This window comes from Jatropha curcas, chromosome 10, assembly GCF_041381405.1.
Source record: "Jatropha curcas cultivar XTBG-Jc1 chromosome 10, XTBG_Jcur_1.0, whole genome shotgun sequence".
NCBI lineage: Eukaryota > Viridiplantae > Streptophyta > Magnoliopsida > Malpighiales > Euphorbiaceae > Jatropha > Jatropha curcas.
The window spans coordinates 3,343,379-3,370,180 of NC_143160.1; the positions used below are offsets into that span (position 1 = coordinate 3,343,379).

General features: G+C 34.3%; 5 protein-coding genes and 1 pseudogene across 5 annotated transcripts; 3 read left to right on the forward strand and 3 right to left on the reverse strand.

Annotated features, from left to right (window-relative positions):
- Window positions 1–297: 297 nt before the first annotated feature.
- LOC105648663 (nucleoside diphosphate kinase 1) lies at window positions 298–2,087 on the reverse strand. Its single transcript, XM_012235128.4, has 4 exons — window positions 1,931–2,087; window positions 1,402–1,450; window positions 1,082–1,313; window positions 298–797 (listed from the first exon to the last, which is right to left on the reverse strand). The coding sequence occupies exons 1-4, from the start codon at window positions 1,979–1,981 to the stop codon at window positions 683–685; spliced, it is 447 nt and encodes a 148-aa protein (XP_012090518.1). The 5' UTR covers window positions 1,982–2,087; the 3' UTR covers window positions 298–682.
- A 2,000-nt stretch (window positions 2,088–4,087) lies between these two features.
- LOC105648664 (cyclin-U4-1) lies at window positions 4,088–5,725 on the forward strand. The gene is made up of 2 exons (XM_012235129.4): window positions 4,088–4,509; window positions 5,241–5,725. Exons 1-2 carry the CDS (start codon window positions 4,175–4,177, stop codon window positions 5,512–5,514), a joined length of 609 nt encoding a protein of 202 aa, XP_012090519.1. The 5' UTR covers window positions 4,088–4,174; the 3' UTR covers window positions 5,515–5,725.
- A 432-nt stretch (window positions 5,726–6,157) lies between these two features.
- Window positions 6,158–9,140, reverse strand: LOC149492929 (uncharacterized protein At3g06530-like). The gene is made up of 5 exons (XM_089726822.1): window positions 9,055–9,140; window positions 8,734–8,995; window positions 7,625–8,095; window positions 7,425–7,541; window positions 6,158–7,073 (listed from the first exon to the last, which is right to left on the reverse strand). Exons 1-5 carry the CDS (start codon window positions 9,138–9,140, stop codon window positions 6,579–6,581), a joined length of 1,431 nt encoding a protein of 476 aa, XP_089582948.1. The 3' UTR covers window positions 6,158–6,578.
- A 2,148-nt stretch (window positions 9,141–11,288) lies between these two features.
- Window positions 11,289–13,878, forward strand: LOC105648665 (histone-lysine N-methyltransferase, H3 lysine-9 specific SUVH5). The gene is made up of 2 exons (XM_020685173.2): window positions 11,289–11,497; window positions 11,915–13,878. Exon 2 carries the CDS (start codon window positions 11,918–11,920, stop codon window positions 13,706–13,708), a length of 1,791 nt encoding a protein of 596 aa, XP_020540832.1. The 5' UTR covers window positions 11,289–11,497; window positions 11,915–11,917; the 3' UTR covers window positions 13,709–13,878.
- Window positions 13,879–19,009: 5,131 nt separating this feature from the next.
- LOC105648882 (histone-lysine N-methyltransferase, H3 lysine-9 specific SUVH5 pseudogene) lies at window positions 19,010–21,076 on the forward strand (annotated as a pseudogene).
- Window positions 21,077–25,029: 3,953 nt separating this feature from the next.
- Window positions 25,030–25,858, reverse strand: LOC105648666 (uncharacterized). Its single transcript, XM_012235131.4, has one exon. The coding sequence runs from the start codon at window positions 25,707–25,709 to the stop codon at window positions 25,239–25,241; it is 471 nt and encodes a 156-aa protein (XP_012090521.1). The 5' UTR covers window positions 25,710–25,858; the 3' UTR covers window positions 25,030–25,238.
- Between the last annotated feature and the right edge of the window lie 944 nt (window positions 25,859–26,802).

Genomic DNA, 26,802 nt, shown 5'->3' on the forward strand with positions numbered 1-26,802 from the left:
TGTAAAGTTGCTGAGGCAGATTAGTTGGTATATATATGAAATAAAGATTTTTATCTGTTTTGTGTAAAATTGAAGAGGGAAGGCAAATGAAAGGCTTGTCCATGAGCATTAAGCTTCACTTAGCCTTTCCATCTGAAGCATGAGTACAAGGCAATTGCCCATGATCGATTACTGTCTTAAAAGTAAGCTTTTTGCTGTTGATTAGGCATTATGGTGGCATAATAGGCATTTTATGATGCACAAATGTTGATTAGGAATTATGCTTGCGCTACTTCCAATATTTTCTATTATACTGAATTAAACAAACTTCGACTTCAATTAGCTCAAAGCAAATGAGTCTTTTACCGCATTCCATTTCTTGTACTACTGCAATCCTGGATTGTTCTATTATGGAATTATTCTTTTCAAACGACGATGGATTTTTTATCACATTAAACAAAGTGAACGACAGAAAGAGGTTGTTCTTTTCCATCCAAATGGATTTGTTGCGGCCTTCAGATCATCTTTCCACCTCTAATCCGGTTGGTACACTTTTGAATTGATCCATTATGATATTCCCTTCACCATTATTATTCTTAGTACTCTTAAGATTGTACGTATAGTAATTGAAACAAGGTTCCTACAGAGAAACACCCTAACGACGCGACGCTGGTATGGCAAGCAGCCTGCTGAAGAGAAAATTTCACTCGTAGATCCAGCGATGAAGGCTGCTCTGCCAGTTGACAGTGCCATCAGGGAACCACAAAGCTATCTCTTTCTTAGCATTCTCCACCGAATCACTTCCATGAATGACATTCCTGCCAGATTTTTCAAGTAAAATTAATTAAACATTATCAGAAACATTAACTAGCAAAAGGAGGAAAAAGCAAAATATTTCATTTCAAATTCATAGCCAAAAAATATGCTCACAGTAAAATCAGTAGAACGTACCACAAAAAATTTACAAATACAAAGACTGAATTGGATGTTGAATTATATTGTTGAAGGAGAAAGTAAACTCAATTCTTGATAAAACCAGAAAAATGGACATAAAAAGAACGAAGAATAAATAAGCCAATGAACCAAATTATCAGTTGACTACCTTCCAACTTCAACAGCAAAATCGCCACGAATGGTGCCAGGGGCTGATTCTGATGGTTTAGTAGCACCAATGATCTTTCGACCGGTTGCAACAACATTCTTACCTTCCCATACCATAGCAACAACAGGACCAGAAATAATATACTCAACTAGACCTTCAAAGAAAGGCTTTGATGAAAGGTCCTCATAGTGCTTCTCAGCAAACGGCCGTTCAACACTCAGAAGCTTCAAGCCTTAAATTTGAACAAAAAAAAATATGGAATACATTCCAAAACCAAAGCGTTGAAAAAACTACAGTTGATAACCAATTTGAGCCCTTACCTTTCAGCAAGAAACCCTTTTTCTCGAATCTGCTAGTAATCTCACCAACCTTTCAAAACAAATTGACAGATAACCATCATATACACCAAAAGAATTCACTGTCCTAGCTTTTCCTTAAAACAGCATATACTCAACAAAATTTCACAATTTACTATTGCTGAAAATGATAACTTTATCAATAAAACCATTTTTCTAAATATTCCGCAATTGTTACCACAAAAAAAAAGAAAGTTCTGAATGCTGATCCATCAGCTCATGATAATTAAGTCGCCAAACAATTATTTAGTTTTCTCAGCCAGAAAGCACTTCAATGTTCGAAACAGCGATTTGGCACAATTGAAGTCAAAGTTTTCCCTTCAGTATTAGTACAATTTTTTTCAAAATCAAGCAATCAACCCATAAGCCATAAGAGAAAAGCAAATTCAAAGAGTTCATTGTCTAAAAAACTGAACTAAACTAAACAATCTTAACGAAAAATAATCTGTAAATATATACATGTATGTAAAAAGAACAGAGTGAGAGTAGAGACCAAGCCTCGTTGGACGCCATCAGGTTTGATCATGATGAAACTCTGCTCCATGTTTCGATTTTTCTTCGACTTCGATCTTTCGTTTTGCTCTGATTAGACAATGCTGGTGAGGAGACTAAAGTGGAGACAAGACAAGACGGCAACGTCGGAGAGACCAAAGAGAAGTTTAACTTAATCATTATTGGATGGGCCTTGTTGAACCCCTATTAATCGGGTCCGTTCCGATTATTAGTTTTTGGCCCAACTCAATCAGAACGTTGTTGACATGCACTACATTTTGGCTGGCGACACAGAATGACACCTATCATCGCATTACCACAACATGTTGACATGCATCACATACCTCACCAACGTGCGTGGCACAAGCCAAGAGGCTGTCCCTAAGTTCAGGTCGTACTACAACATAATGCATTTTATCTTACCACATTAATTAAAACATTAGAATATAATAATAATAATAATAATAATATTAAAACTTCAATTACAATAATAAAAAAAATTTGCAAATCTACTTCCTCAAGATACTCCAAAGCAACAAGAGCATATTAAATTATTAATCTTAATTACAAGCAATTAAATACCCTGTTTGCCGGAACAGACAAGGCAGAGCATGAACTTGCACTGGGTTGCCAGCTTGTTATAAGCAGCTGTTTAGCCTTAATAACCAGATTGACTTTTTCCAGCTTACTTGTGTTTTTATTTACTAATTACTAATATTCATGATTAAGACATTAAGTGCCTTTTTTTTAACATTTTCCATATGTACCCTTTAAGAAGAAATTATGGATACATATGAATGTTAGCTGTGGTTTGCCTGGTCTTACAAGAAAGCAAGAAATGCTAGCAGCAAGCAATTATTAGTATGGTGGGTAACCAATGTAATCCTAACATAAACCAACTAAACTTTTGAAATGTTTGCCCTTTAATCATTATTTTTTCAATAATCCTTGCAAATATGTATATAAATTAAACTAATTACTTAACTGTTTGGTGCAAATCAACCATCTATTACATAATTAATGAGTTAAATCAGATGTTCTGAGAAAGAGAAAGTTGAGAAACAAAAGATATGGCTTTCTGATGATTGCTCATCTCATCTCTTATGTTTAGGGTTCACCTTTACCTCATAGGAATTCTGCTTTAAGTTAAGCTATGGCTTCACCTTTACTTCTTTAGTGAAAAGAAATGAGACAAGATATTATTATTGAAATGGATGTAGATCAGAGATCTAGAACTTGGTTTGGACCATTTCCATTTTTAACACAGACAATGTTATTATTTGCTTAATCACAGCTCAAATCTCCAATGTAGACTCCATCTCTAATAAATAATACTAATGGACATCATCTTTCCTTATCAATAGTACAAAATTCAATTCTGAGACTCTAATTTATGCCAACTGTCATAAATTTTTAATTATTATGATCCTAATCTTGGTAAAATCAGTATATATACACATTATTATTAATATTGGAGAGTTACTTAAGATTACTATGGTGGTCACACACACAGAATGTCTACTGTCTATATTAGAAATTACTCGATACAAATAGGAGTTTCCTCAGTATGATACATTTGAAAATCCAACTTTTACACTTTCAAGCAACCAATGAATCACTTTTTATTTTCCATTTGGTGGCCAGCAAATCATTGATCTTTAATTAGACATTTTAATAATTAATTGAACAAAGGATAGTTCATTTTTAATTTTCCCTTTCAAATTTAAAAGTTCTATGGCACCTCTTTGTGGCATGAAAAACACAATTTGACTTGTGGGGACATAATTGTCATCATATTCCTATTCTTGCCAAACTCTACCCAGCAATAAAGAAATAAATTATATATTAATGCATGTCATTAGCAACTTAGAGACATTCATTAAAATCTTAATTTTCCCTAATTACTGTACTATTTAAAGTCCCACCTTTCATGTCATCAGTGGTTGAATCCAATCTGTTTGAACATTTATATCATGATTTATTGATTTTGTAGCCAAAAAACAAGGGTAAAAAATAAAAGCCCATGGCCCATCTCCACTTGGAAGGACATACCTGCCATTATTTAAAAAGTTAGCAAGATAATCGTAAATTAAGCATTTTAATGAACGGCCATTTCGCTTTCGTTTTAAACAGAATTCCTCACACGCTACACAGAATTCCTCACACGCTACACAAAAAATAAAAACCGAGCCGTGTGTTTTTTGAAAAACACAGAGCCGAGAAAAAAAAAAAAAAAAAATCAAAAATGGCAGATTTAGAAGCGTCGGAGGCGATGCCTAAGGTAATAAGCTTCCTCTCCTCTCTTCTTCAACGAGTGGCAGAGTCTAACGATCTTAGGAGTCAATTATACCCGCAGAGGATATCTGTTTTTCATGGCTTAACCAGGCCTAACATATCCATTCAAACCTATCTCGAGAGAATCTTCAAATATGCCAATTGTAGTCCGTCTTGCTTTGTGGTTGCTTATGTGTATCTCGATCGCTTTGCCCAGAGACAGCCTTCTCTTCCTATCAATTCTTTCAATGTTCATAGACTGCTTATTACCAGTGTCTTGGTTTCTGCCAAGTTCATGGATGATATGTAAGTTCTCTTCAAAATTCAATTCAATCTTTAACTTCATTCATTTTCTTGAAAAATGCATATATTTAAATGATCTATGATTATGGTTAATGAATTATTAATTTTAATAACTTTTCATTTCATTTCGAGTTTATGCCTAACTCAGTAATTACCAGCTAGGATCCAATTTTGTATAATCATGAACTATAATTAATAAAATGAATGCAAAATTAAGAGCACAAGTAGGAACAACCACCGTAAGTAAAAGAAGACAGCCATGTGAAAACCTGATCCGTCTTTTAATAGACAGATGGAACCACCTAAGTTGGTGGTGATATTGTCTATTTCTACATAGGCATGCCTGTAAATTCCATCTATTTAGAGCAATTTGCAAGCATGTGTCATTATCATTATACCCTATTCAGAGTCAGTGACAGCTCAATCAAGCTCATATGTTTTTCTTAAAAAAAATTCACTAGCTAGCTACCTTTTTTTTTAATATATATATATTTTTAAGTTTCTGCCCTCTTTTAACAGAACCCTGCCCTACTTGCCTGTGTTTATTGACTGTCACAGGCCTCTTTGCTTTAGTAATTTGTCTGTAATTCTTTGCTCTGTTCTTTCCCATAAATGCGCATCAGAGCATGTGACCATAAAATTCACATAAAAGAAGATATTTAACTTTTAATATATGAAATCTTGAATTAATGTTTAATGGGTTTCTGATTTTTTTTTTTTTTTTTTTTTTGCAGATATTACAATAATGCCTACTATGCTAAAGTTGGAGGGATCAGCACAGCAGAAATGAATGTTCTTGAAGTGGATTTCTTGTTTGGTTTAGGGTTTCAATTAAACGTGGCACCCACTACTTTCCACACTTATTGCTCTTACCTTCAAAGAGAAATGTTGATGCAATCTCCTGTTCAATTAGTAGAACCTCCTCTAAATATGACAATTAGACCACTAAAAATCCATTGTTGTTTTAATGATGATGAGTCCTCCCATCAGAAGCAACTTGCTGTTTAGTTAATTATGCCTTTTTTAGGATAATTAGGAAAGATGGATTACTGATTTCTGTGTAAGTAGATTTTTCAGCATTAGATCTCTTGCTGGCTCTTGTATTGAATCTGAATCTTGTGGAATTTAGGGTATTTTTTCCACTTGAAATTCTGCTTTGACATCTAGTCAAAGTTCTCCTTTTGGCTTTCCATGATTTCAGCCAATGTTCTTTTTTAAATTTCTCTTGGTACATTAATTTTTCCTTTTCAATTAGCTATTCTATCTAATATTATAGGAATAATTTTCCCATAATTCATTTTAGAATAACTATTATAAAAAAAATATATATTTTCTCAGTTTTAAAAATATTTATATGGGAAGATCAACGGGATTGGTTTGAGTGAAAAAGATTCCGTTCCTTCAGGTAAAAATTTGAGTGTTCTATCCCGGTAAAATACAATATAATTACTAATTTATACCCCAAAAATTTTAATTTTAAATTTGCAGTAGAGAAAATGAGAAAATAAATGAACTGAGCCTGATATAAGCAGATATGCAGAGAAGGTGTTGTACCCTTGTACCTACTATCACGCAAGTGTTGTGAATTATTGTTGAAGAAACATAAACAGTATGTAGAAAACAGAAATCTACTTTGCTTTTTGAGCTAGCATAAACAAACACATCTCCTTACAATATTGTCCCTTGATAATAATGGGAAGTAGAGCTTTGCTGAAATTGCCTGCTTGCATTTATAATTACATCATTGGTGTGACATCAAAAATACCGAAACCGTTAAAAGATTTTCAAAGGCATTACAGTCTCGATGTTACACGTTATGTCAAAAATATTTTTCCAGCGACTACTCATGTGTTCTCAGATTTTTCCATAATAAAATATTGGTGTACATTTTGAATGTAATAATATATGTAATTGCTCATACAAACGTTAAAATTAAGAAATGTATATATATTTGTTCTATGCCTATCGGTTAGTACCTGGTGCAAATGCACTGATTACAAGCATATGGAGATTGACCCAAAGTGAAACATTAGTAAAACCACCACGTAAGCAATCATTGACTGTACTACTACTTAAAACAATTGAAATGTTTCCAAAACAGATGCACCCTCGTTGGAAAATTCTTCCCAATCGATGCTACTGATGAAGAGAGGCTTGAACATAGACTCGGTGAGTTTTATTGTTAGAGAAGCCGTAGCCTTGACGATACTTGTTTCAACAATATTAATGTTCTTAATTGAAACAGGACGTTGACGACGAAGATCAAGAGCACGCAAGCGGAGTTCAAAAATCTTTCCACAGTTACCGCCAACAGATGTGTTAGGCATTAGCTCTGATAACAGTTGTTGGGGTATCAGCTCTGATACCACTTGTTGGGCCTCGCAAAGAATCAAGAGAAAAATTGACACAGCGGAAAAATAGAAATGGGACACACAGAAATTTACGTGGTTCACCCTCAACTGTTTAGGATTACGTCCACGGGACAAACTCCGAATAATTCTTTCACTATTAAAAATAGTAGGTATACAAAGAGAATAATATAAAAATAGTGGCACACAAAGTGTTTTTCAAAAACACTCTAAATTAATTTTCTCACTATTTTTCCCTCACCTAATTTTAAGAAACCCTTCTTAAAACTAGATAATTCTCTCTTTCTACATTTTTTTTTCTCTTCTTTCTGCTATTTGTTTGACGCTTCACTACCTCTATTTATAGGAGATGTTACGAGAGAGCCGTGTATAAGGTGTGTTTTACTTTCCTTTTTCCTTTTTCTTTAACCATTTTTGTCAAAAAAATTGCATGACAATTTTACTTTCCTTTTTCTTCTTCTTTGACCGCCAAAAAAACGTGTGTGTTTTTTTTTTTTCTTTTCAAATATATGTGGGTCCCACATATGGGAGAGACCTGCAACAAGATTATCTATCCAACTTACCAATTAAGCTCAGTAGCATTTCAAAAGTCGTTGCCACGCTTGAATCCCCAGACTCCACAGCATCAGAATATACCTTCAGCAAGGGTGGCAGAGCAATACGAACCTAGGGAAGCAAAATTTAGGTTTAACATTCCTCAAGCCATGATAGATAAGATGAAGAGAACAAAAAGTTATATCACGTCTTACAGGGATTTTTTCACTGAGAAGCCTTCTCACTATATCAGCTTTCAGTTTTAGCTTTGGTTTGGATTCTGCAATATAATCAGGACCAATCACCATTAGTCTTGTAACCTCCTCAAGATAAGGATTTAAAAAACCACCTAGCTTGTCCACAATTGCCTCCAAAGCAACAAGAATAGAATGCATAAAAGATTCTCTGGACGAGGCGTTATCATCACCAACACGGGAAGACATTTCATGAGATATCTTAATCACATTCTTCATTATTCTAGGAAGCTCAGCAAATGCTCTTGGTCCAAGCACATTAACTAACGCACCAGTTGTTCGAATGCAGCTATAAGAAATGGCCATGCTGTCCGAATTCATGCCTCCTGTTATATATGGAAGGCACATGCTGAAGACAGAATAATTGGAAGAGAAGTTTTGGGCCAAAACTTCCACCGTAGCGACTGCTGAAAGCTTCAGTGAAGAATCACCCTAGAATGTCCATTTTTGTTGACCCTAGAGAGTTCTAAACATGTTGTAGTAGTCACATCAAAAGAAGAAAATCTGAAGATTTTAAGCTAAATTAGTAGGATAACAACAATAATAAATGAATTAGTTAATTATTATTACTAAATATTTTTTTTTTGAAGCATACATTATTACTAAATAATTAGTATATATAATACACACAATTGAATGACAAAACGATTATGCTTATGCATTAATTTAAACATGGTGCTCTCACATATTGCCTTTGTGGTTTCCATATTATGATAAGAGCGATGATTGATTTTGGTACTTGAGAAGACGAGAAGGATTCATTTATCATTTGTCAATGTACTATATCATGATGAACTCTAAGTCGAGTTCGTGTTACGGAAAGTAACGGGAAATTTGTAGAAGTAATAGTGATAAAGAATAAGAGCACCACAAAAAATCAAAACTAAGCCAACTTCTAGATAAGAATAGTCTAATGCTAGGTAAAACAGAGCCTGCAATAGTAATATGAAAAACATATCGAGAAAGCTACTATCTAAAATCTTATATGCGAGGATTATAATTGCATGCAACTGTATGGTGCATGATAGCAGCGATAAAAGTGTAGTAACACGTTCCAAACGCGAATGTACGCGCACAGGTACAGCGGCAGCCATTGAAACGACAAAGTCTGCACATTTTGCATTGCTGCCAATTACATGTGGCTGAGCCTGAACATGTACGCTATATCTGTGAGCAGCATATGCAGACAAAGCCAGCAATGACGAGAAGAAGAATAGAGGAGTACATATTAGCATATTCTTTAATACGGGAACCGAATTCCCAGCTCCATCCGTAGACCCGTAAGGCCTGGTCCTGAAAATAACACTCCCAAGATCATCCAGATTGTTTCCCCTGCAATTATATTTGTGTTACAAAATAAAATAATTAGACCAGAAATGAGAAATTAATACAGCCATCCAGCTAGCTTACTCCCAAGTATAAGCTTGGTCTTCGATTCTGAGCACTTGGGTTGAGAGATCATGGTCGATTTCTCCATTGGTTTAATCAGGATCAAACAAAGAAGATGAAAAGATTGATAAAATGGAATAGCTTAAAAGATTGTTGAATGAATTAACAAATTAGTAAAGAAAAAAAAAAAAAGGAGTGCACGTGTTGCAAACCCATTTCAGTCCTTTGGTTAGAAGCTTAGGTAGCGAAGAATTCAATACTTAGGCACGCTCAAACTATTGTTAGGCTTTAATTATTTCACAGTGCGAAGAATTGGTGGCACAAAGTTGATGGCCACAAGTGAGTAGGAAGACACATTATATGTGTGATCAAAAGTTTTTCTTGGATATATTAAGTTTTTCTTTGCCGATATATATAAATAAGACAAAACTAACTTTGCTGATAAAAAAATACATATAATAAGTATGATAAGAATATCTTTAAGGATTTTAATTTTACCGTTAAAAAAAAAGTTAATTTAATTTTGATTGATCATATTATATTTTACAAGCTACGCATTATATGTAGTAAGAATATAATATCATATTATATTTAAGTTTTTCTAGTGTTTAAAGTTTAGCTTTAAATTAAAATTTTTTGACAATCATACCCATTTTTTTTTCATCCCAATTCAGTTGATTAACGAACTAATATCATTTTTTGTGATTTTAAGTTAAACAGCTAATTAGTAAACTATTTTTTTATCAACACTTTTAATTTAAAGCACTATATAAATACTCACCAGCTAAAAGCTAATATAAGCTCGTCAGGAATAAAAAAAAATTAATGTAATAATTAAATTTTGTAATATTATTTTCTAAAATAGATGCATTGATTAATATATTTAATTGTATTGTATGAAGCAAATAATAATGATTTTAAAATAAAAATTAGAAATGTGTTTTTCGTGTCATCACGTAAATGCATATTTTATGTAAGAAAAGTAGATAATAACTTCAAAACTAATACGGCGTGTTTAAGATTTGTTTATGCAGTAATTACAATAGTTGAAGCCTTTTTCAAAGACATCACAAGCATTGATTTCGATTCTCAAAATAGGTACGTGTTTGCTTTTGATAAATTAGTTGTGATTTGTATTGTATTTTGTAAATGAGTTAAATTTGCTAATTCTAATTTTGTATGTCTTGTATGATTGGTTATCACAACTTAATTAATATTCATTTGAAAATTATTTTCTTTTCCTGAAAATAATACAATTTCAAGGGGTCGCAACACAAATCTCTGAATATACAAGATTAATTCAATATTCAGAAAATTAGATTTTCAAGGAAATTAATTATAACAATATTGAATTAATCTTGTATATTCAGAGATTTGTGCACCCCTCGAAATTGTATTATCTTTGAATGACCATGCTACCCCTGCTAACTTATAATTCAAGAATAAGAGAGTTGTGTCAAATAAAAATTACGTAAAATTCCAGATAAGTAAAATTATGAGGGAGCAAAATAAAATAATAACACACACTATTTAATAACTGAGTTCGGCCAATCTTGTATACATCTTTGGACTGACGCATATCTTTTATAGAAAAAAAAAATAAAGTGTTTATAAAAATTCACAATCCTTTATCTAATAATATCCAAAAAATTAGATTTTTTTTTTTTTGATAATCCCTTTATTTTTTTCTCTCTTACAATTACTCTCTTTCACGATTTGCTAATCTGCACACAATTAATTACAAATGGGGAAGTAGCTTTTATAGGCAAAATATTTTAATGTGTAAATTGCTGCTCAAATTTATTAGCAGTCATTCTTGAAGCAGCAGCCGCAAAAACTTTGCGGCCGCATACTTTGACAAGCTGGTTGGTGAAGAAGTCCTCGACCGCGTAAGTATTTTCTGCACGCGATTATGAGCTTATAACTGCTGTTTTTCCATTTTAATCCTTACATTTATGGCTGCATCATTTAATTGTTAGCTATTAACTGCAGCATCGCCGTTTTAATCCCAGTTGGACACCGGTGCCGTTGTCGTTTAAACGCTAAAAAAAACAGAAGGGCTTGTTTCCGAATTCAAAATGAAAGAATGAATTGGTGACGTTGGATAATAGCTTCCTCAACAATAACTTATCAGAGAAGTATTTTATTTTTCTTCAGTCAACATTGGACACGTAGCTCATTAATCGGCCCCACTAACTCTGTCACGTTGAATAACGGGGCATATCAAGTAGTCGTACCGGCGCGTGATCACTGAAAAGTGAAAATAATTGAAGACTGCTAGGCTGGACTCTGGGTCTCCCTTCCTTTCTTTTTTTTCAATTTCTTTTTAAACTGTTTACTTTACCCTTCTTCGTTTCCATTTTCACTCTCCCAGTGATACCAAAACTGAAAAAAACGATTCCCAAATCCACGATTCGAGGCGATTTCAAGCTTCACAGGTTTCAGGTACACTTTACATTTTCTCTCTGGCCCAATATTTCTTGTTCTTTTCGTGTGTTTGTATCTATATGCGAGCTTTTTTTTTTTTTTTTTCCTTTTTCTTTCGATGGCGATTTGTGCTAGATTTTTCTTTTTAAAATTTTAATGGCGGTTTATGCTAGAGTTTTCTTTTGATCTAGTTGCATATTTCACTTGACATTCTCTCTTTCTGGCCCGTTGCTTCAAGTCCTTTTTTTGTATCTGTATTTGTTTTGTATTTCTTTAGCTTTTTTTTTTTTTTTTATTTTTTCGTGTATGGCAGTTTGTGCTTGAATTTTTCTTTAAAAAATGTTTTTATGCCGGTTTGTGTTAGAGTTTTCTTTTTTCAGTTTCTGATGAATATTTCACTATTACAAACTAAAACTTCTCATGCACTTTGTCAAGGTGATGCATTCTTCAACCAAGAGTACGTTTAAGCGAGCATGGCCGTTCGCTTTTCGCCAATTTCCTGAAGATTATGGAAGGCCTACTCGTGTGGCAGAGACGAAGGCAGAGACGGACCCAAGCGAAAGTGAAAACCTTCTTCCTGAAACAGCTCCTGCAAGATATTCTCTGCCGGGGGTTTTGCAAGGAGGAGTTTCAATGAAGTCGGCCTCTCCCTCACATTGTAACATGAAGTCCGCTAGGGGGCCAACTACTAGCCGCGAGAAAGTGATTAAAGTTCTGGAATCGTACCATGAGATGCTTGACAAGCTCTTGAAGGAAAATGAAACGAATCAGGTGAGAAATCCCAACATTTACAAAGATGCTGCAATTATTCTTCAAAAACAACACAAATGGGTTGAAGCAGCCAAAAGGTTGGGTTCAGTTCCTGGAGTTGAAATTGGTGACAAATTTCAATTCAGGGCTGAATTATGTGTGGTTGGCGTTCATTGTCAGTTCGAGAGAGGAATAGATTACATGAAGAAGGATGGGATTATAGTGGCCACAAGCATTGTTGCTACCGATAGGTATGCCAATGAAATGAAATCATCTGGTGAGTTGATTTATTGTGGTGAAGGTGGGAATCCAAATTTTAAAAGTGGGAAACCAATTAAAGATCACGTTCTTGAACGAGGAAATCTTGCATTGAAAAATAGCATGCTACAAAGAACTCCTGTCAGAGTTATTCTCTCTGAAAATTGTAAGAGGTCTAAGTTAACTGCTCTTAGAGATACTCCTCAACAGAAGAATTTAGCCACTTCATATGTTTATGATGGCTTATACAATGTGGAAGAGTTATGGCAGGAAAGAGGGGAATTTGGTAAACTTGTTTTCAAATTTCGGCTGAGAAGAATTGGGCAACCGGGGTTAATTCAAGGATTTCCAGGCAAACACAAAAAAGTAACACCATGTAAAAGGGGTCCTTTAATTAATGATATATCTCGAGGCAAAGAGAAGATGCCGATTGCAGTAGTGAATGAAATTGATGAACAGAGACCTTCACTATTCACTTATATTTCCAAGGTAACCTATCCGCAATCGAAGAATCGATCTATTTTAAGTGGTTGTAATTGTACTAGTCAATGCTCTGATTACATAGATTGTTCATGCAAAGTCAAGAATGGGCAAGAATTTCCATATGACAATCGCAGGCATCTTATTAAAGAAAAGCCCTATGTTTATGAGTGTGGTAATTCTTGCAAGTGTTCTGATTCTTGCATTAATAGAGTGAGCCAACTGGGCATTCAGTTTCAACTCGAAGTGTTCAAGACGAAATCAAAAGGATGGGGTGTCAGATCAAGATCATACATTCCATCTGGAAGTTTTGTATGCGAGTATGTTGGAGAAATTCTTTCTTCCAAGGAAGCAGAGCAAAGGGTTGGCAGCAGGGATGGATATTTGTTTCACATGGAAGATAACCGCAGTGATCGCAATTTTAAAGAAGAATGGAAACCTCTAGGCAAATCTCATCCTTCAAATTTCTCTGAGAAAGTTACTATTGATGCAGCTCAATATGGTAATGTTGCAAGATTCATTAATCACAGTTGTTCTCCTAATCTCCATGTGCAAAAAGTCATCTATGACGATCATGAAATGCCTCACTTAATGCTATTTGCCAACAAGGACATACCTGCCTGGAAAGAGTTAACGTATGATTACAAGTATAGGTTAGGAGAACTTTGTCATATAAATGGGAATTTCAAGGCAAAGGAATGTTTCTGTTCATCTCTTAAATGTGTTGGAAAGTTTTACTGAATGGAAAAAGAGAAGGGTATTTTTTTGGGTGGACTAAATGTTTAATATCTCACTGTTGCAAAGTTTTGCTGACATGCATAGATAAGGTAGTTTTTTGGGTGGATTAATGTTGAATGTGCATATAGAATGTACTGTTCTTTGATCTAATGTAATGCATCTTTTTCTCATCACTTTCTCTTATTGCATTTTAGTTACTATGCAGAAGTGCACGTTTATATCCAGATGGCGCCTTTTATTTTAATATTTATAATATATGCAAAAATTGAATTATGCTTGAACCGCAAAAGACTTTTCCTATTGCTGTTCTCTCTCTCTGGGTTTAATGCCCTCTTTATCTGTGAATAATAGAGATCAGGAATCTGCATTTTATCTTCTCAAAACAGGGGAGAACTTTGTGCAAGCTGAAGGTTATTACAGAGTATAATACTGCCCGCAGTTTCTGTACAGTGGAAAACTTGTCATTATCAAGATTTGCTCAGTTAATTCAGTTGAAATAGTGAATCTTTTGAACAAAACTTGCTATAGTTGTTTGAGATATTGTGAATTGGAATTTTATTTGGAGCTTAATGACATAATAGCCATTAACTAGGTGCAAATTGGGCAAGTAGATAATGCTTTATCTCTATTGTATTGTACATAGAAATATCAAGAAAAATCAAAAACTGCAATTGAGGTTTTTCCTCTTTTATTTTTAGTTCTAAAACTAATACTGCAATTGATAGTGGTCTCTATGCGTTTTACGTCTTTTAAAAAAATTGCATTGTCAATGATGACTTTCTGATCTCTTTGACTGTCAAAAGATGCTTCAATAACTTCAAGTTCAAGAAGAAAAAGAGAGTTGGTTGGAGAAGAAATCCTCTTACCTGACCGTGTAATTATTTTCTGCAAGTGATTACGTGCTAGAACTTCTAGGTTGCCATTTTGATCCTTCACATTTTATGGCTGCATCATGATATTATTATTATTACCTATAACTGCACTGTTCACATTTTCATCAAAACTGAATTCAAAAAAATAAATAAGTAAAAAAAAGAATCAATTGGTGACGTGGATAAACGGCCTTCTCAGCAATAACTTATCACTATCAGACACGTAGCTAATTAATGGGCCCTACTAACTCTGCCGCATCTAAAAATGGGGCACAACCACAACATTAGTCGTCTTGGCGCGTGATCACTGAAACCAGCTGTACCATGTTATGCTACTCTTCGTTTCATTTTCGCTCTCCCAAAACAAAAAAATAAATAAATAAATAAATGATTTCCAACTCCAGGACTCGAGGCGGTTTTAAGCTTTACAGTTCTCAGGTACATTTGACATTCTCTGTTTCTGGCCCGTTGCTTCTAGTCCTTCTCGTTTTCGTTGTATTCGTATATGCATGTGTATTTCTTTATTCGTTTTTTTTCCACTTTTAATGGCGGTTTGGGCTAGAGTTTGTTCTAGAGCTTTCTCTTCGGTAATACTCGGCTTGTTTGAATTTTTGTCTTCAATTTGAATTTCACTTCTCCGATTCTCTAGGCAAAAATATGTGTGTTGTGGGTCCCTCCGACATGTGGGACCCACACACAGTTTAAAAAAAAATAAAATAAAAGAAGAAAACGTATTTATTTGAATAAAGAAAGAAAAGAAAAAGGAAATTCTAACAATGCATACAATTCGTTTGACCAAATGGAGAGTCGTGAATGAGTTATACACGGCTCTCTAGTAAACTCTCCTAGAAGCCTCAAGCAAAACACAACAGAAACGAAGAAAAAAAAAATGTAGAGAGCGTTATGTAGTTTTATGAAACAGTTTTATGAAGGGTTTCTTAAAACTAGATAGAGAAAAATAATGAGAAAATTATTATGGGGTGTTTTGAAAAACACTTTGAATGCCACTATTTTTGTATTACTCTCGTTGTGTACCTACTATTTTTTTAATAGTGGAAGAATGATTCAGAGTTTGTCCCGTGAATGTAGCCCTAAATAGTTGAAGGTGAACCACGTAAATTTCTGTGTGTCCTATTTCTATTTTTCCGCTGCGTCAATTAAGCCCAGCACTATTTACGCATAGTACTATTCACGTATACAGTTACTATTCATGCATATAGTTACTATTCGAGTATATAGTTACTATTCGAGTATACTATTATTATTCATGGTCACTATTTACGTATACTACTGTTCACGTATACGGTTTATGTTGGTGATAATTTTTTGCGCAAAGCAAAATGGACAAGCAAAATGATCAGTTTAAATGGCGGGAATTACCATATATGGAGAAATGAGAGATCTCCTTATGGTAATTAAAATGCATTTGCCTGGGTTTAGTTGAACTAAACCGGAAGAGAAGACTAATGAGGAACGGGCTTTGGAGCATGCGTCCAAATCTCGGTTGGCAGATTTGATGATGAAGGTTTCTGTTGCACCTTCAGAAATGGTCAGTGGAAGCTCACAAAAGGTTTATTTGCGGTAGCTAAAGACCGAAAGTTGTACGTGATGCATGCGAAACTCTCCCAAGACACTTTAAGTGTAGCGGAGAATGACAGTATAGTTGAATTGTGGCATAAACGACTACGCTACATGAGTAAGAAAACTCTGACAAGAAAGAACGTACTACCTGGATTGGATGAAGTTCACCTAGACAAGTGTCCTGATTGTATGGTGGGAAAACTAAACAGAGTAGCTTTCAAGATTGCCCCTCCTTCTAGAATGAATAATGTATTAAATCTGATTCATTCAGATTTGTGTGGACCATTGATAATGTCATATGGTGGAAATCGATATTTTGTGATATTTATCGATGACCATTCTAGGAAGACCTGGGTATACACATTGAAGTCTTCTAAACCTGGTTGAGAGACAGACAGGCAAGAAGCTGAAGTGTATCAGGACAGATAATGGTGGAGAATACACTGGGCCATTTGATGCTTTCTGCAAAGAGTATGGCATTCGACATCAAGTGACACCTCCCAAGACGCTGCAACTGAACAGTTTGGCTGAGAGGATGAACAGAACTTTGGTGGAGAGAGTCAGATGTTTACTCTCACATGCAAAGTTGTCTAAAAATTTGGGGTGAAGCGTTACTCACAGTAGTTTGTCGTTCACTCTGTTTCCCTCTACAGTATGATACTCCAAAGAGAGTATGGTTAGGAAAGGATGTTTCCTATGATCATCTGCGAGTGTTTGGTTGCAAAGCCTTCGTGGATCTCCCGAAGGATGAACGATCTAAGCTTGATGTCAAGACTAGACGGTGTGTATTCATTGGCTATGGCCAAGACCAATGTGGCTATAGGTTTTATGACCTAATCCAGAAGACGATTATAAGAAATCGTGATGCTGTATTTTTGAAGATCAGACAATTGAAGATATTGAAGCAAAGTTCCAATAGATCTGATGAAGACTCAACAGACATACAGAGAGTCCCTCCAATAGAACGCAGATAAATTGGAGATGAAGAAAATGTTCCACAGAACAACTGCCAGAGTTAGAAAATCCAGAAGTTCCTAATCAGAATGAACCAGATAAAGATTATGGTGTTCATGTTCAACCACCAACACCGGAAGGTTCTCAAAAATTAAGAAAATCTAGTAGAGTCTGACAATCATCTACTAGATATCCAGTCAATGAGTATGTACTAACAACTGACGGGGGAGAAGCTTTCGAACCTGAAAGCTTTGAAGAAGCTATGGAAAATGAACACAAGAGGAGCTGGATTGAAGCCATGCAAGATGAAATGAAGTCCTTGCATGAGGATGAAACATTTGAGATGGTGAAATTGCCTAAAGGCAAGAAAGCTTTGAAGAACAAGTGGGTGTTCAGGATCAAACAGGAAGAACACAGCTCCCAACCACGATTCAAAGCTAGACTGGTTGTGAAAGGAGTCAATTAAAGAAAGGGTATTGATTTTGACCAATTATGAAAATGACGTCCATTCGAACAGTGCTCGGAATGGTCGCTAGTTTTGAACTGAAAATCGAGCAAATGGATGGAAAGACTACCTTCTTACATGGAGATTTGAAAGAAGAAATATACATGGAGCAGTCAGAGGATTTTGTAGAAAAAGAGAATTGTGTTTGCAAACTGAGGAAGAGCTTGTACGGCTTGAAGCAAGCACTGATACAGTGGTACAAGAAGTTTGAGTCTGTTATGGGGGAGCAAGGCTACAGAAAGACTACTTTAGATCACTATGTTTCTATGAAGAAATTCTCTGATGATGACTATATTGTTTTTGCTCTATGTGGTTGATATATTGATTGTTGGTCAGAATTCTAGCTTGAAGAAACAGCTAAGTAAGTCTTTTGCTATGAAAGACTTGGGACCAGCAAAGCAAATTCTTGGCATAAAGATCAAAGAGCCAAGAAATTATGGTTGTCACAGGAGAAGTACATTGAGAAAGTACTTCAAAGGTTTAGAATGGAAAACGCTAAAGCTGTTAGTTATCCTCTTAATAATAACTTTAAATTGAGTTCTAAATAGTGTCCTTCTAGGGATGGAGAGAAGGAAGAAAAGGAAAAGATTCCATATGCTTCAGCAGTTGAAAGCTTGATGAATATCATGATTTGTACACAGCTAGATATTGCTCACTCAGTTAGAGTAGTGAGTCGGTTTCTTTCAAATCCTAGAAAGAAACATTGGACTGCAGTGAAATGGATTTTCATGATATCCAATCACATTTGCAGGGGAGCCGTGTCGTAGCAGTCAAGATTACAGAAGTGTTTTGCTTTGTGAACAACTAAGGCAAAATGAGAACTCCAAGCTGTGTGTCAAAGCAGCAGGAATGGAGAGTCCCACCATATCGTTGGGAGGGAGAGAATTGTTGTGGGTCCCTCCGACATGTGGGACCCACACACAGTTTGAAAAAAAAATAAAATAAAAGAAGGAAAACGTGTTTCTTTGAAGAAAGAAAGAAAAGAAAAAGGAAAGTTTAATAAAGCATGCAATTCTTTTGACAAAATGGAGAGCCATGAATGAGTTATAGAGGTAGCAAAGCCTCAAGCAAAACACAGCAGAAACGAAGAAAAAAAAATGTAGTGAGCGTTATGTAGTTTTAGGAAGGGTTTCCTAAACAAGGGGAGAGAAAAATAGTGAGGAAATTATTATGGAGTATTTTTGGAAAACAAGTGCCACTATTTTTGTATTACTCTCATTGTGTACTTACTATTTTTAATAGTGGAAGAATGATTCGGAGCTTGTCCCGTAGACCCCTAAACAGTTGAGGGTGAACACGTAATTTATGAACGCCCAACAAGTGGTATCAGAGCTGATGCACAATAACAGGTGTAAGAGCTTATGCCTAACAATGTGAGCTTGGTTTAATTATTTCCAAGAAACGAAGTAAAATTTCTTATGCATTATGCATGTTTCATCCTAGACTAAGTTTAAGCGAGCAAGACCAGTCGCTTTACGCCAATTTCCCAAAGATTGTGGTGAAGGCCTACTAGTATGGCCGAGACGGACATGAAGTCTCGGCCATGGAGGCGAACCCAAGCGAAAGTGAAAACCCTCCCCCTGAAACCGCTCTTCCAACGAAAAACGATCCTTATTCTGTTTCCGAGGAAGTTGTTCCAGCAAGTGACAAGTTTGTTGGGGGCAAGAAACCATTTGCCGCTAATTCTAGTGCTGATGTTAATTGCTATAGTGGGGAGTCAACAGCGAGCCGTGATGAAGTGATTAAGGTTCTGAAATTGTACCGTGAGACCCTCAGGAAGCTCTTGAAGGAAAATAAAGCAAATCTGGTAAGAAATCCCAAAATTTACAGAGATGCTAGCACTGGAGATTAAAACAAATGGGTTAACACTGCCAAACGGCTGGGTTCAGTTCCTGGAGTTGAAATTGGTGAAAAATTTCAATGTAGGGCTGAATTACGCGTAGTTGGCGTTCATTGTCAGTTTGAGAGAGGAATAGATTACATGAAGAGGGATGGGATTATAGTGGCCACAAGCGTTGTTGCTACCAATCGGTATGCCAATGAAATGAGATCGCCTGACGTGTTGATTTACTGTGGTGAAGGTGGAAACCCAAATGTTAAAAGTGGAAAACCAATTAAAGATCAAGTTCTTGAACGAGGAAATCATGCATGGGAAAATAGCATGAAGCAAGTTAACTCCTGTAAGAGTTATTCTATCTGAAAATTGTAAGAGGTCTAAGCTATCTGCTCTTAGAGGTAATCAACAGAAGAATTTAGCCACCACATGTGTTTATGATGGCTTATACAATGTGGAAAAGTTATGGCAGGAAAGAGGGGAGTCTGGTAAACTTGTTTTCAAATATGGGCCGAGAAGAATTTCAGGGAAACCGGGGCTAACTCGAGGATTTCCAGGCACACACAAAAATGTAGCATCCCGTAAAAGGGGTCCTTTAATTAGTGATATCTCTGGAGGCAGCGAGAAGATGCCGATTGCAGTAGTGAATGAAGTTGATGAACAGAGACCTTCATCATTTACTTATGTTGCCAAGGTAACTTATCTGCGATTGAACAATCATTCTCTGTTAATTGGTTGTCATTGTACTAGTCAATGCTCTAAGTCCGTAGATTGTAAATGCAAAATCGAGAATGGGCAAGAATTTCCATATGACAATCACAGGCATCTTATTAAGGAAAAGCCCTACGTTTATGAATGTGGTAATTCTTGCAATTGTTCTGATTCTTGCATTAATAGAGTGAGCCAACAGGGCATCCAGTTTCAACTCGAGGTGTTCAAGACGAAATCAAAAGGATTGGGTGTCAAATCCAGATCATACATTCCATCTGGAAGTTTTGTTTGCGAGTATGTTGGAGAATTTCTTTCAGCCAAGGAAGCAGAGCAAAGGGTTGGCAGCAGGGATGAATATTTGTTTCACATAGGAGATAACTGCCGTGATCGCAATTTTAAAGAAGAATGGATACCTCTATACGAATCTCGTCCTTCAAATTTCTCTGAGAAAGATATTGGAGGTTCTGCTATTGATGCAGCTCAATATGGTAATGTTGCAAGATTCATTAATCATAGTTGTTCTCCTAATCTCTATGTGGAAAAAGTCCTCTATGATGATCCTGAAATACCTCACATAATGCTACTTGCCAAGAAGAACATGCCTCCCTCCAAGGAGTTGACGTATGATTACAAGTACAGGTTAGGAGAACTTTGTCATATAAATGGGAATTTTAAGGCGAAGGAATGTTTCTGTTCGTCTCTTAAATGTGTTGGAAAGTTTTACTGAATAGAAAAAGAAAGGTATTTTTTTTTGGGTGGACTATATGTTTAATATCTCACTGTTGCAAAGTGTTGCTGACATGCATAGATAAGTTAGTTTTTTGGGTCGATAAAATGTTGAGTGTGTATATGGAATGTAATGTTGTCTGAGCTAATGAAATGATTAGTATGTCTGCTCATGCATCTTTTTCTCATCGATTTCTCTTTTTGCATTTATTAATTATGAAGAAATGCACGTTTATGTCCAGTCCAGATGGTGCATCTTTTATATTTATAATATATGAAAACGTGAATTATGCTTGAACTGCATCTGAATACTTCTCCTATTGCTATTCTGGATCAGTGTGTTTAGTTTTCTTCTTTTGTCTGTGAAGAGCACAGACCAGGAATCTGCAGTTTAACTTGTAAAAACAGGGAAATACTTGTAGAAGGTGGTTATTAATATTATGGAGTCCGGAATATTAGGTAAGAATCACTCGATACTTTCTTTCCTATATAGCAAGTAGAAAATTATGCTTTCGAAATTCAAATCTTTCTTAGAAGAAAGATAGCCTTGCTTGCGATGCGACTTCGCAGGCAAGAAAATTGAAAATCCAAAATTCACACTTATTAGGACTTAAACACTGTTAGTAAGTAATATGAAAAGGCTTGACGGTCGTAGATTCAGTCCGATACGATACCAAGGATTGAAATTGATTCCAGACGTTAGATTCATAAGACCAAGCTCATCATACTGGAAGAGTTCCTAATCGGAATGGAATTAAAATCGCAGCCGTTCATATGTTTTAAATGTTTAACGAAAATTAAGACTTTGAGATAGAGAAGGACGGACGGATTTCCGAATCTATTTAGAATTCAAACTTCCAAAGCTGTACAATTTTTTCTCTCGGTGTCCAAGCAGAATTCGCCTATAAAAGGGAACGTTTCAATATCATTCTTTAAATCCGCAGCTGCGAGCAGACTCTATTGGATGACAGAGAACTGAGAAGGAAGACGAATACTGGTGCGTTTTTGTTATTGATCAATCGAAACTGAGGTTTTATTATTCTTATTTTAATTTTTTTAATGATGGTTTTTTTGGCCTTCTGATTTTTATTTACATGTTAATGGTGATTTTTCAATTTGTTAATTAGTATATATGCTTTTCACGGCAAACAGTTTTTTTAAATAATTGGTTAAAACGATAAACGCTATTTTTTTAAAATATTCAGTATAATATTGGGTAACATAGTTAATTTTGCTGAACAGATGTTTAGTCATATTTTTATTTTTGTTTTCACTTTTAATATATTTAGTGTTCGCTAAATTTTTTACTTTTAGCCAAATTAAATTATTAATTTTGTTAATTATCTCCACCAATCAAGTATCTAAATTTGTCTTTTCATCCTTCAGACTACTAATGTTACTACAAAAAGATTTTATGCCTTCGTTATCTTAATATACACGTATATTATCTTTTATTGATAGATTTTGGAACTAGAGGTGCTCCATGGATTGTTCATCAACACGTATATGTACAGAACAAAGAGTTGCTCCCGCTTTTGGGTGCGATAGAATGCAAGATATTTCGAAATATGGTCCAACATAATATCCTCCTCGAAGAAATCTGAAAGGAGATTTTGTTAGACGAGATTTTCCCTTGCATAAGGAAATTATCGTTGATTATGACAAAGAACCTCTCTTGCTTTCCAAAGTAGACCAAGATCTACATTCTATTTTTAAGGATATTGCATCTATTGAGGAAAAGTTTGCAATAGATTGTAGTGCTTATATATCAATTTTAAAAGACCACGATGATGATTATAAGAAAGAAAAATGGAGTGTGCTTGTGTATCAATCTTGGGAGGAGATGATAATTTTAAGAAGGAAAAATGGAGCACTATCCAAAAAGATGATGATGATTATAAAAAAAAAAAAAAGAATGGAACTCTAATCAAAGAGCTCGTGTATTAAGTTTGGGAGGAGATGATGATTATAAGAAGGAAGAGTGCAACGATATCCTAGAAGATGATGAAAAAGAAGAATGCAATGATAATCAAAGTGCCCGTGTATCAAGTTTGAGAGGAGATGACGATTATAAAAAAGAAGAATGCAGTTGTATCCTAAAAGATGATGAAAAAGAAGAATGGAACGATAATCAAAGTGCTTATGTATATAATTTGGAACGATAATCAAAACTTGTGATTGGATGAACCCAATAAAAAGATTAGGCGCAATTCCAGGAGTAAAGATGGGTGATGAGTTTCAATTTAGAGCTCAATTATTTATTATAGGTCTTCATCATCAACTCGTTAAGGGAATAGATTACCTTGCGATAGAAGATGGAACTAAATTAGCCACAAGTATTGTTGCTACAAGTCCATATGAATTCATCTGATTGTTTGGTCTATATAGGTGAAGGTGGAAATCCAATGGTTCAAAATCAACGATCACTCCAAGACCAAGCATTCGCACATGGAAACCCTTGCACTTAAGAATAATATGGAACGACAAGAAAGAGGTGAATTTGGTAAACTAATCTTTAAATTCCAATTAAGGAGAATTGAAGGACAACCGAAGCTAAACTCTTGATGATGAGGAGATTGAACTTACATATCCTCCTAAGCGTTTTAAGAGTTAGATAAACAAGCATCTCTACAATGAGAGTATAATAAAAAAATAAATTACATTTTCAGTTTTTTTTGTCACCTTTTCTTTAAAGTTGCTATCTTTGGCAATACATTATTTTCAATTTCCAAGCAATCTTTTATATTTTACAAAACTTTATATTTTTTGCATTATCAATTTATTTTTTAGTCGTCAGTGAAGCTTTTATTATGAATTCAAACCCATTTCAGTACTTTGGTTTCAAACTCATTTCATTCCTTGGTTTGTAACCATTCATATCATCATTAAAGTACATGTTTGCTTCCATCATTGCACCGGTATGAATGTTATGTTACTAAATAATATGCACTTAGATTGTGTTCGATAATAACATTTTAAATAGTTTTTAGCGTTTTGAATAGTGAAACCAGTCAAAACACTAAATGTTATTTATTTATAGTATTAGGCACCATAATGTTTGAATTAATTTTTTAATTCTAAAGTAAAATTTTATAAAAAAATTTTAGAGATAGCATTTTATAAATCGTTAACCTAGCATTTTATGAAAATTTACTCAAACAACTAACAACTACTAATAACTAATTTTACCAAGGGATTCAAATCCCTCAATCTATCTATTCTAAAAAAACAAAAAAAAAAACTAATTTTACCTAGTAGATCTTCAACATAAAAATTTACCAACAATAATTTTTGTTGGTAGTTGTTAGCAAATGTTTATTGAAAAATTTTATTTCTAAAATTAAAAATATTAAATAATTTTAGTGACGGATTATCGATTAAATTTTTCGATAGATTCTTTTTAGCGTTTCATGAAACGTAAGAATAACTCTAAATACTAATATAAATGCTTATATAATAAAAATAAATGTTAAGTAAAAAATCTTATCCTATTAGATTTTAAAAATAGCAATATCATCCTCGTTTCTATTGAACTCTTTTAATTTTTTTTATTTAATTAGTATATCCTTTTCGGTAATTATAATAAATAAAATTAGTTTTAACGTTCCTATAAACCAACCGCTTAAACTATTTAAAAACAATTGTTAATTAAATAATTATATCAAATATTTAACTACTTTTTTAAATTGGTTTATAAACTAAAAATATATTTTAAGTCAAACGTTAGAAATTAATAGTCAAATTTACCACAAACAAAAAAATGCTATAAGCCAATTACAATAATAAATTTTATTATTGGTCAAAAATAAATTTTTTAGAACGTATAACAATTGTGTTTAGTGAATTTGTTAAAAAATTTTATAAATTAAAATAATATCAATGATTTATGTATATTTTTTATATTTAAATTTCTATAATTACACTATAAAGATCAATTTTGTACCTATTTAGATGAGAAAAAAAATTAAGTCCGTTAAAAAAAATTTTCAAAATATCAAACAAACATTAAAACCTTACAATTTCAAATCTAAATTTATATACAGAAACAAAAAAGAAAATTCGGAAATCAACTCAAAAACGAAACATGAACAAAAAAAAAAAAAAATGGTGATTTGATGCATGATGATGTTGCTCGTGGAAATTCTTCTAAATTCCGTTCTACTATATGTTATGGATTATGGAATACAAAATACTTCAGGCAAGTGAAATTTTACAGACCAGAGAAGCAGACGTTGTTAGCCACTAAAAATACATATAAAAATACATATATATATATATCAGTCATAAGCTTACACACCATGCGGAGACTTATATAAAGATAGAAATCAACCCCAAGACTTCAAATCCGTATCATTTGCCGTGGTTGCCTTTACCTCTGGACCTGGAATCAACGGGCAGGTGACTGCTACTGGAGCCACCACTGCCACCGCTTCCTTCACCAGCACCGCCACTGCCAGAATTGCCGGACCCACTTCCAGCCCCATATCCACCACCATGTGCACCACCACTTCCGTACCCATAACCATATCCTGATCCTGATCCGCTTCCAGTCCCGGACCCAAACCCAAAACCTCTACCAAACCCATTTGGCGACCGTCCCGAACCCGAACCATAACCATATCCGCTGCCCGGACTGGACCCCCAGCCCCAACTGTAATCATAGTTGGGGCCATGACCGTGGCCAGTAGCCCCAGTAGAGGAGCCACCCTGTCCCTGATCATAATTAGGCTCAGTAGACATTTCAGGAGCGGTGCCACCAACAGAAACTCCAATGATCAATAACAGAAAGAAGACAGTGAAACGAAACTGCTTGGGCTGCATATTTTTCAAGGGGAAAGCAAAGTAGGCTTGTGAGTTATGGTGAGATACTGCACCTTATGATAAGGGTACATGAAGAAAGTGGGTTTATATAGTGGGTTTTGATGTTGACGAGTGGCCACCCGTGATCCGATTTACTCTTTTGCATACTCTACATGTCAGGTCGCTAGTAGCAGAGGTCTTTTTTTTTTTTTTTTTTTATCCACAGAGAGATTTAATGCATCGCAATAACGATACTCCTGCAAAAACGTTAGGTCACTTTTTATTTTCATATAAACTAAAAAAAAAAAAGCAATTATTATAGTTAAAGAACAGTTTTATTTAATAATTTTTCTATTATGTTCATTTTAAATAATATATAAGTACTTATTATATTAGAATAATAAATAAAAATTAATAAGAGTTATTGATATAAAATTTAATAAAAGTACTGTAAATGATTTAAAAATTAACTGCAGTGTAAAAACGAAGAGTGAAATATATTTTGAACAAATAAAAAAAAAAAAAGATGAAGTGTTTTTCTGGGAGGGAGAGAGTGTATAATAAGAGTTTTTCTCTTCTAAACTTATCATGTAGGTGAAATTTATGACCTGGAGGGGGAAAATAGGATTTAAATTTACAAAGTCAAAAATTAAACAGCAAATGCAAGGGGACAGAATAGTGAAGACACCTTTTATTTTCTTGAATGGACAATAAGGGTTATGTATAGGTAAAGCAAGTCCTTTTTAAGGTTTTAATAAAGAGTCTTGATACAAGGTAACTTCGGTCTTAAGAATTCAAAATTAAGATTTCTAATTTTTATATTGTATATTTATATTAAAAAAAGAGAAAAAATATTTATTTAGATTGGTTTTATGACTCTACCATAGACTAAATTAATAAAAATAAAATTTTTTAAAAATTATTTCTATTTTATCTTTATTTTCTAATGTATAATTAGCAATATTCTATTATAATAAAATTAATAATTTAATTAATTTAATATATACAATATAAACAAGTGTAGAGCATAAAAAGGATGTGAAAAAAACAACTATAATATATCTTATTGGCCTTATTTTTAAAAAATTTTAATTGTGAGGTAAAGAAAAGAAAT

Bases quoted from the DNA above. Each gene is read 5' to 3' on its own strand.
- LOC105648663 (XM_012235128.4), bottom strand. From the start codon at position 1,981: ATGGAGCAGAGTTTCATCATGATCAAACCTGATGGCGTCCAACGAGGC. The intron at 1,451-1,930 runs GTCTCTACTCTC...TTGTTTTGAAAG, and splicing joins ATGGCGTCCAACGAGGCTTG to GTTGGTGAGATTACTAGCAG. The intron at 1,314-1,401 runs GTAAGGGCTCAA...TTCAAATTTAAG, and splicing joins AAAGGGTTTCTTGCTGAAAG to GCTTGAAGCTTCTGAGTGTT.
- LOC105648664 (XM_012235129.4), top strand. From the start codon at position 4,175: ATGGCAGATTTAGAAGCGTCGGAGGCGATGCCTAAGGTAATAAGCTTC. The intron at 4,510-5,240 runs GTAAGTTCTCTT...TTTTTTTTGCAG, and splicing joins GCCAAGTTCATGGATGATAT to ATATTACAATAATGCCTACT.
- LOC149492929 (XM_089726822.1), bottom strand. From the start codon at position 9,140: ATGGAGAAATCGACCATGATCTCTCAACCCAAGTGCTCAGAATCGAAG. The intron at 8,996-9,054 runs GTATTAATTTCT...ATATAATTGCAG, and splicing joins AGTAAGCTAGCTGGATGGCT to GGGAAACAATCTGGATGATC. The intron at 7,542-7,624 runs GTAAGACGTGAT...TTGCTTCCCTAG, and splicing joins TTCTCAGTGAAAAAATCCCT to GTTCGTATTGCTCTGCCACC.
- LOC105648665 (XM_020685173.2), top strand. From the start codon at position 11,918: ATGCATTCTTCAACCAAGAGTACGTTTAAGCGAGCATGGCCGTTCGCT.
- LOC105648666 (XM_012235131.4), bottom strand. From the start codon at position 25,709: ATGCAGCCCAAGCAGTTTCGTTTCACTGTCTTCTTTCTGTTATTGATC.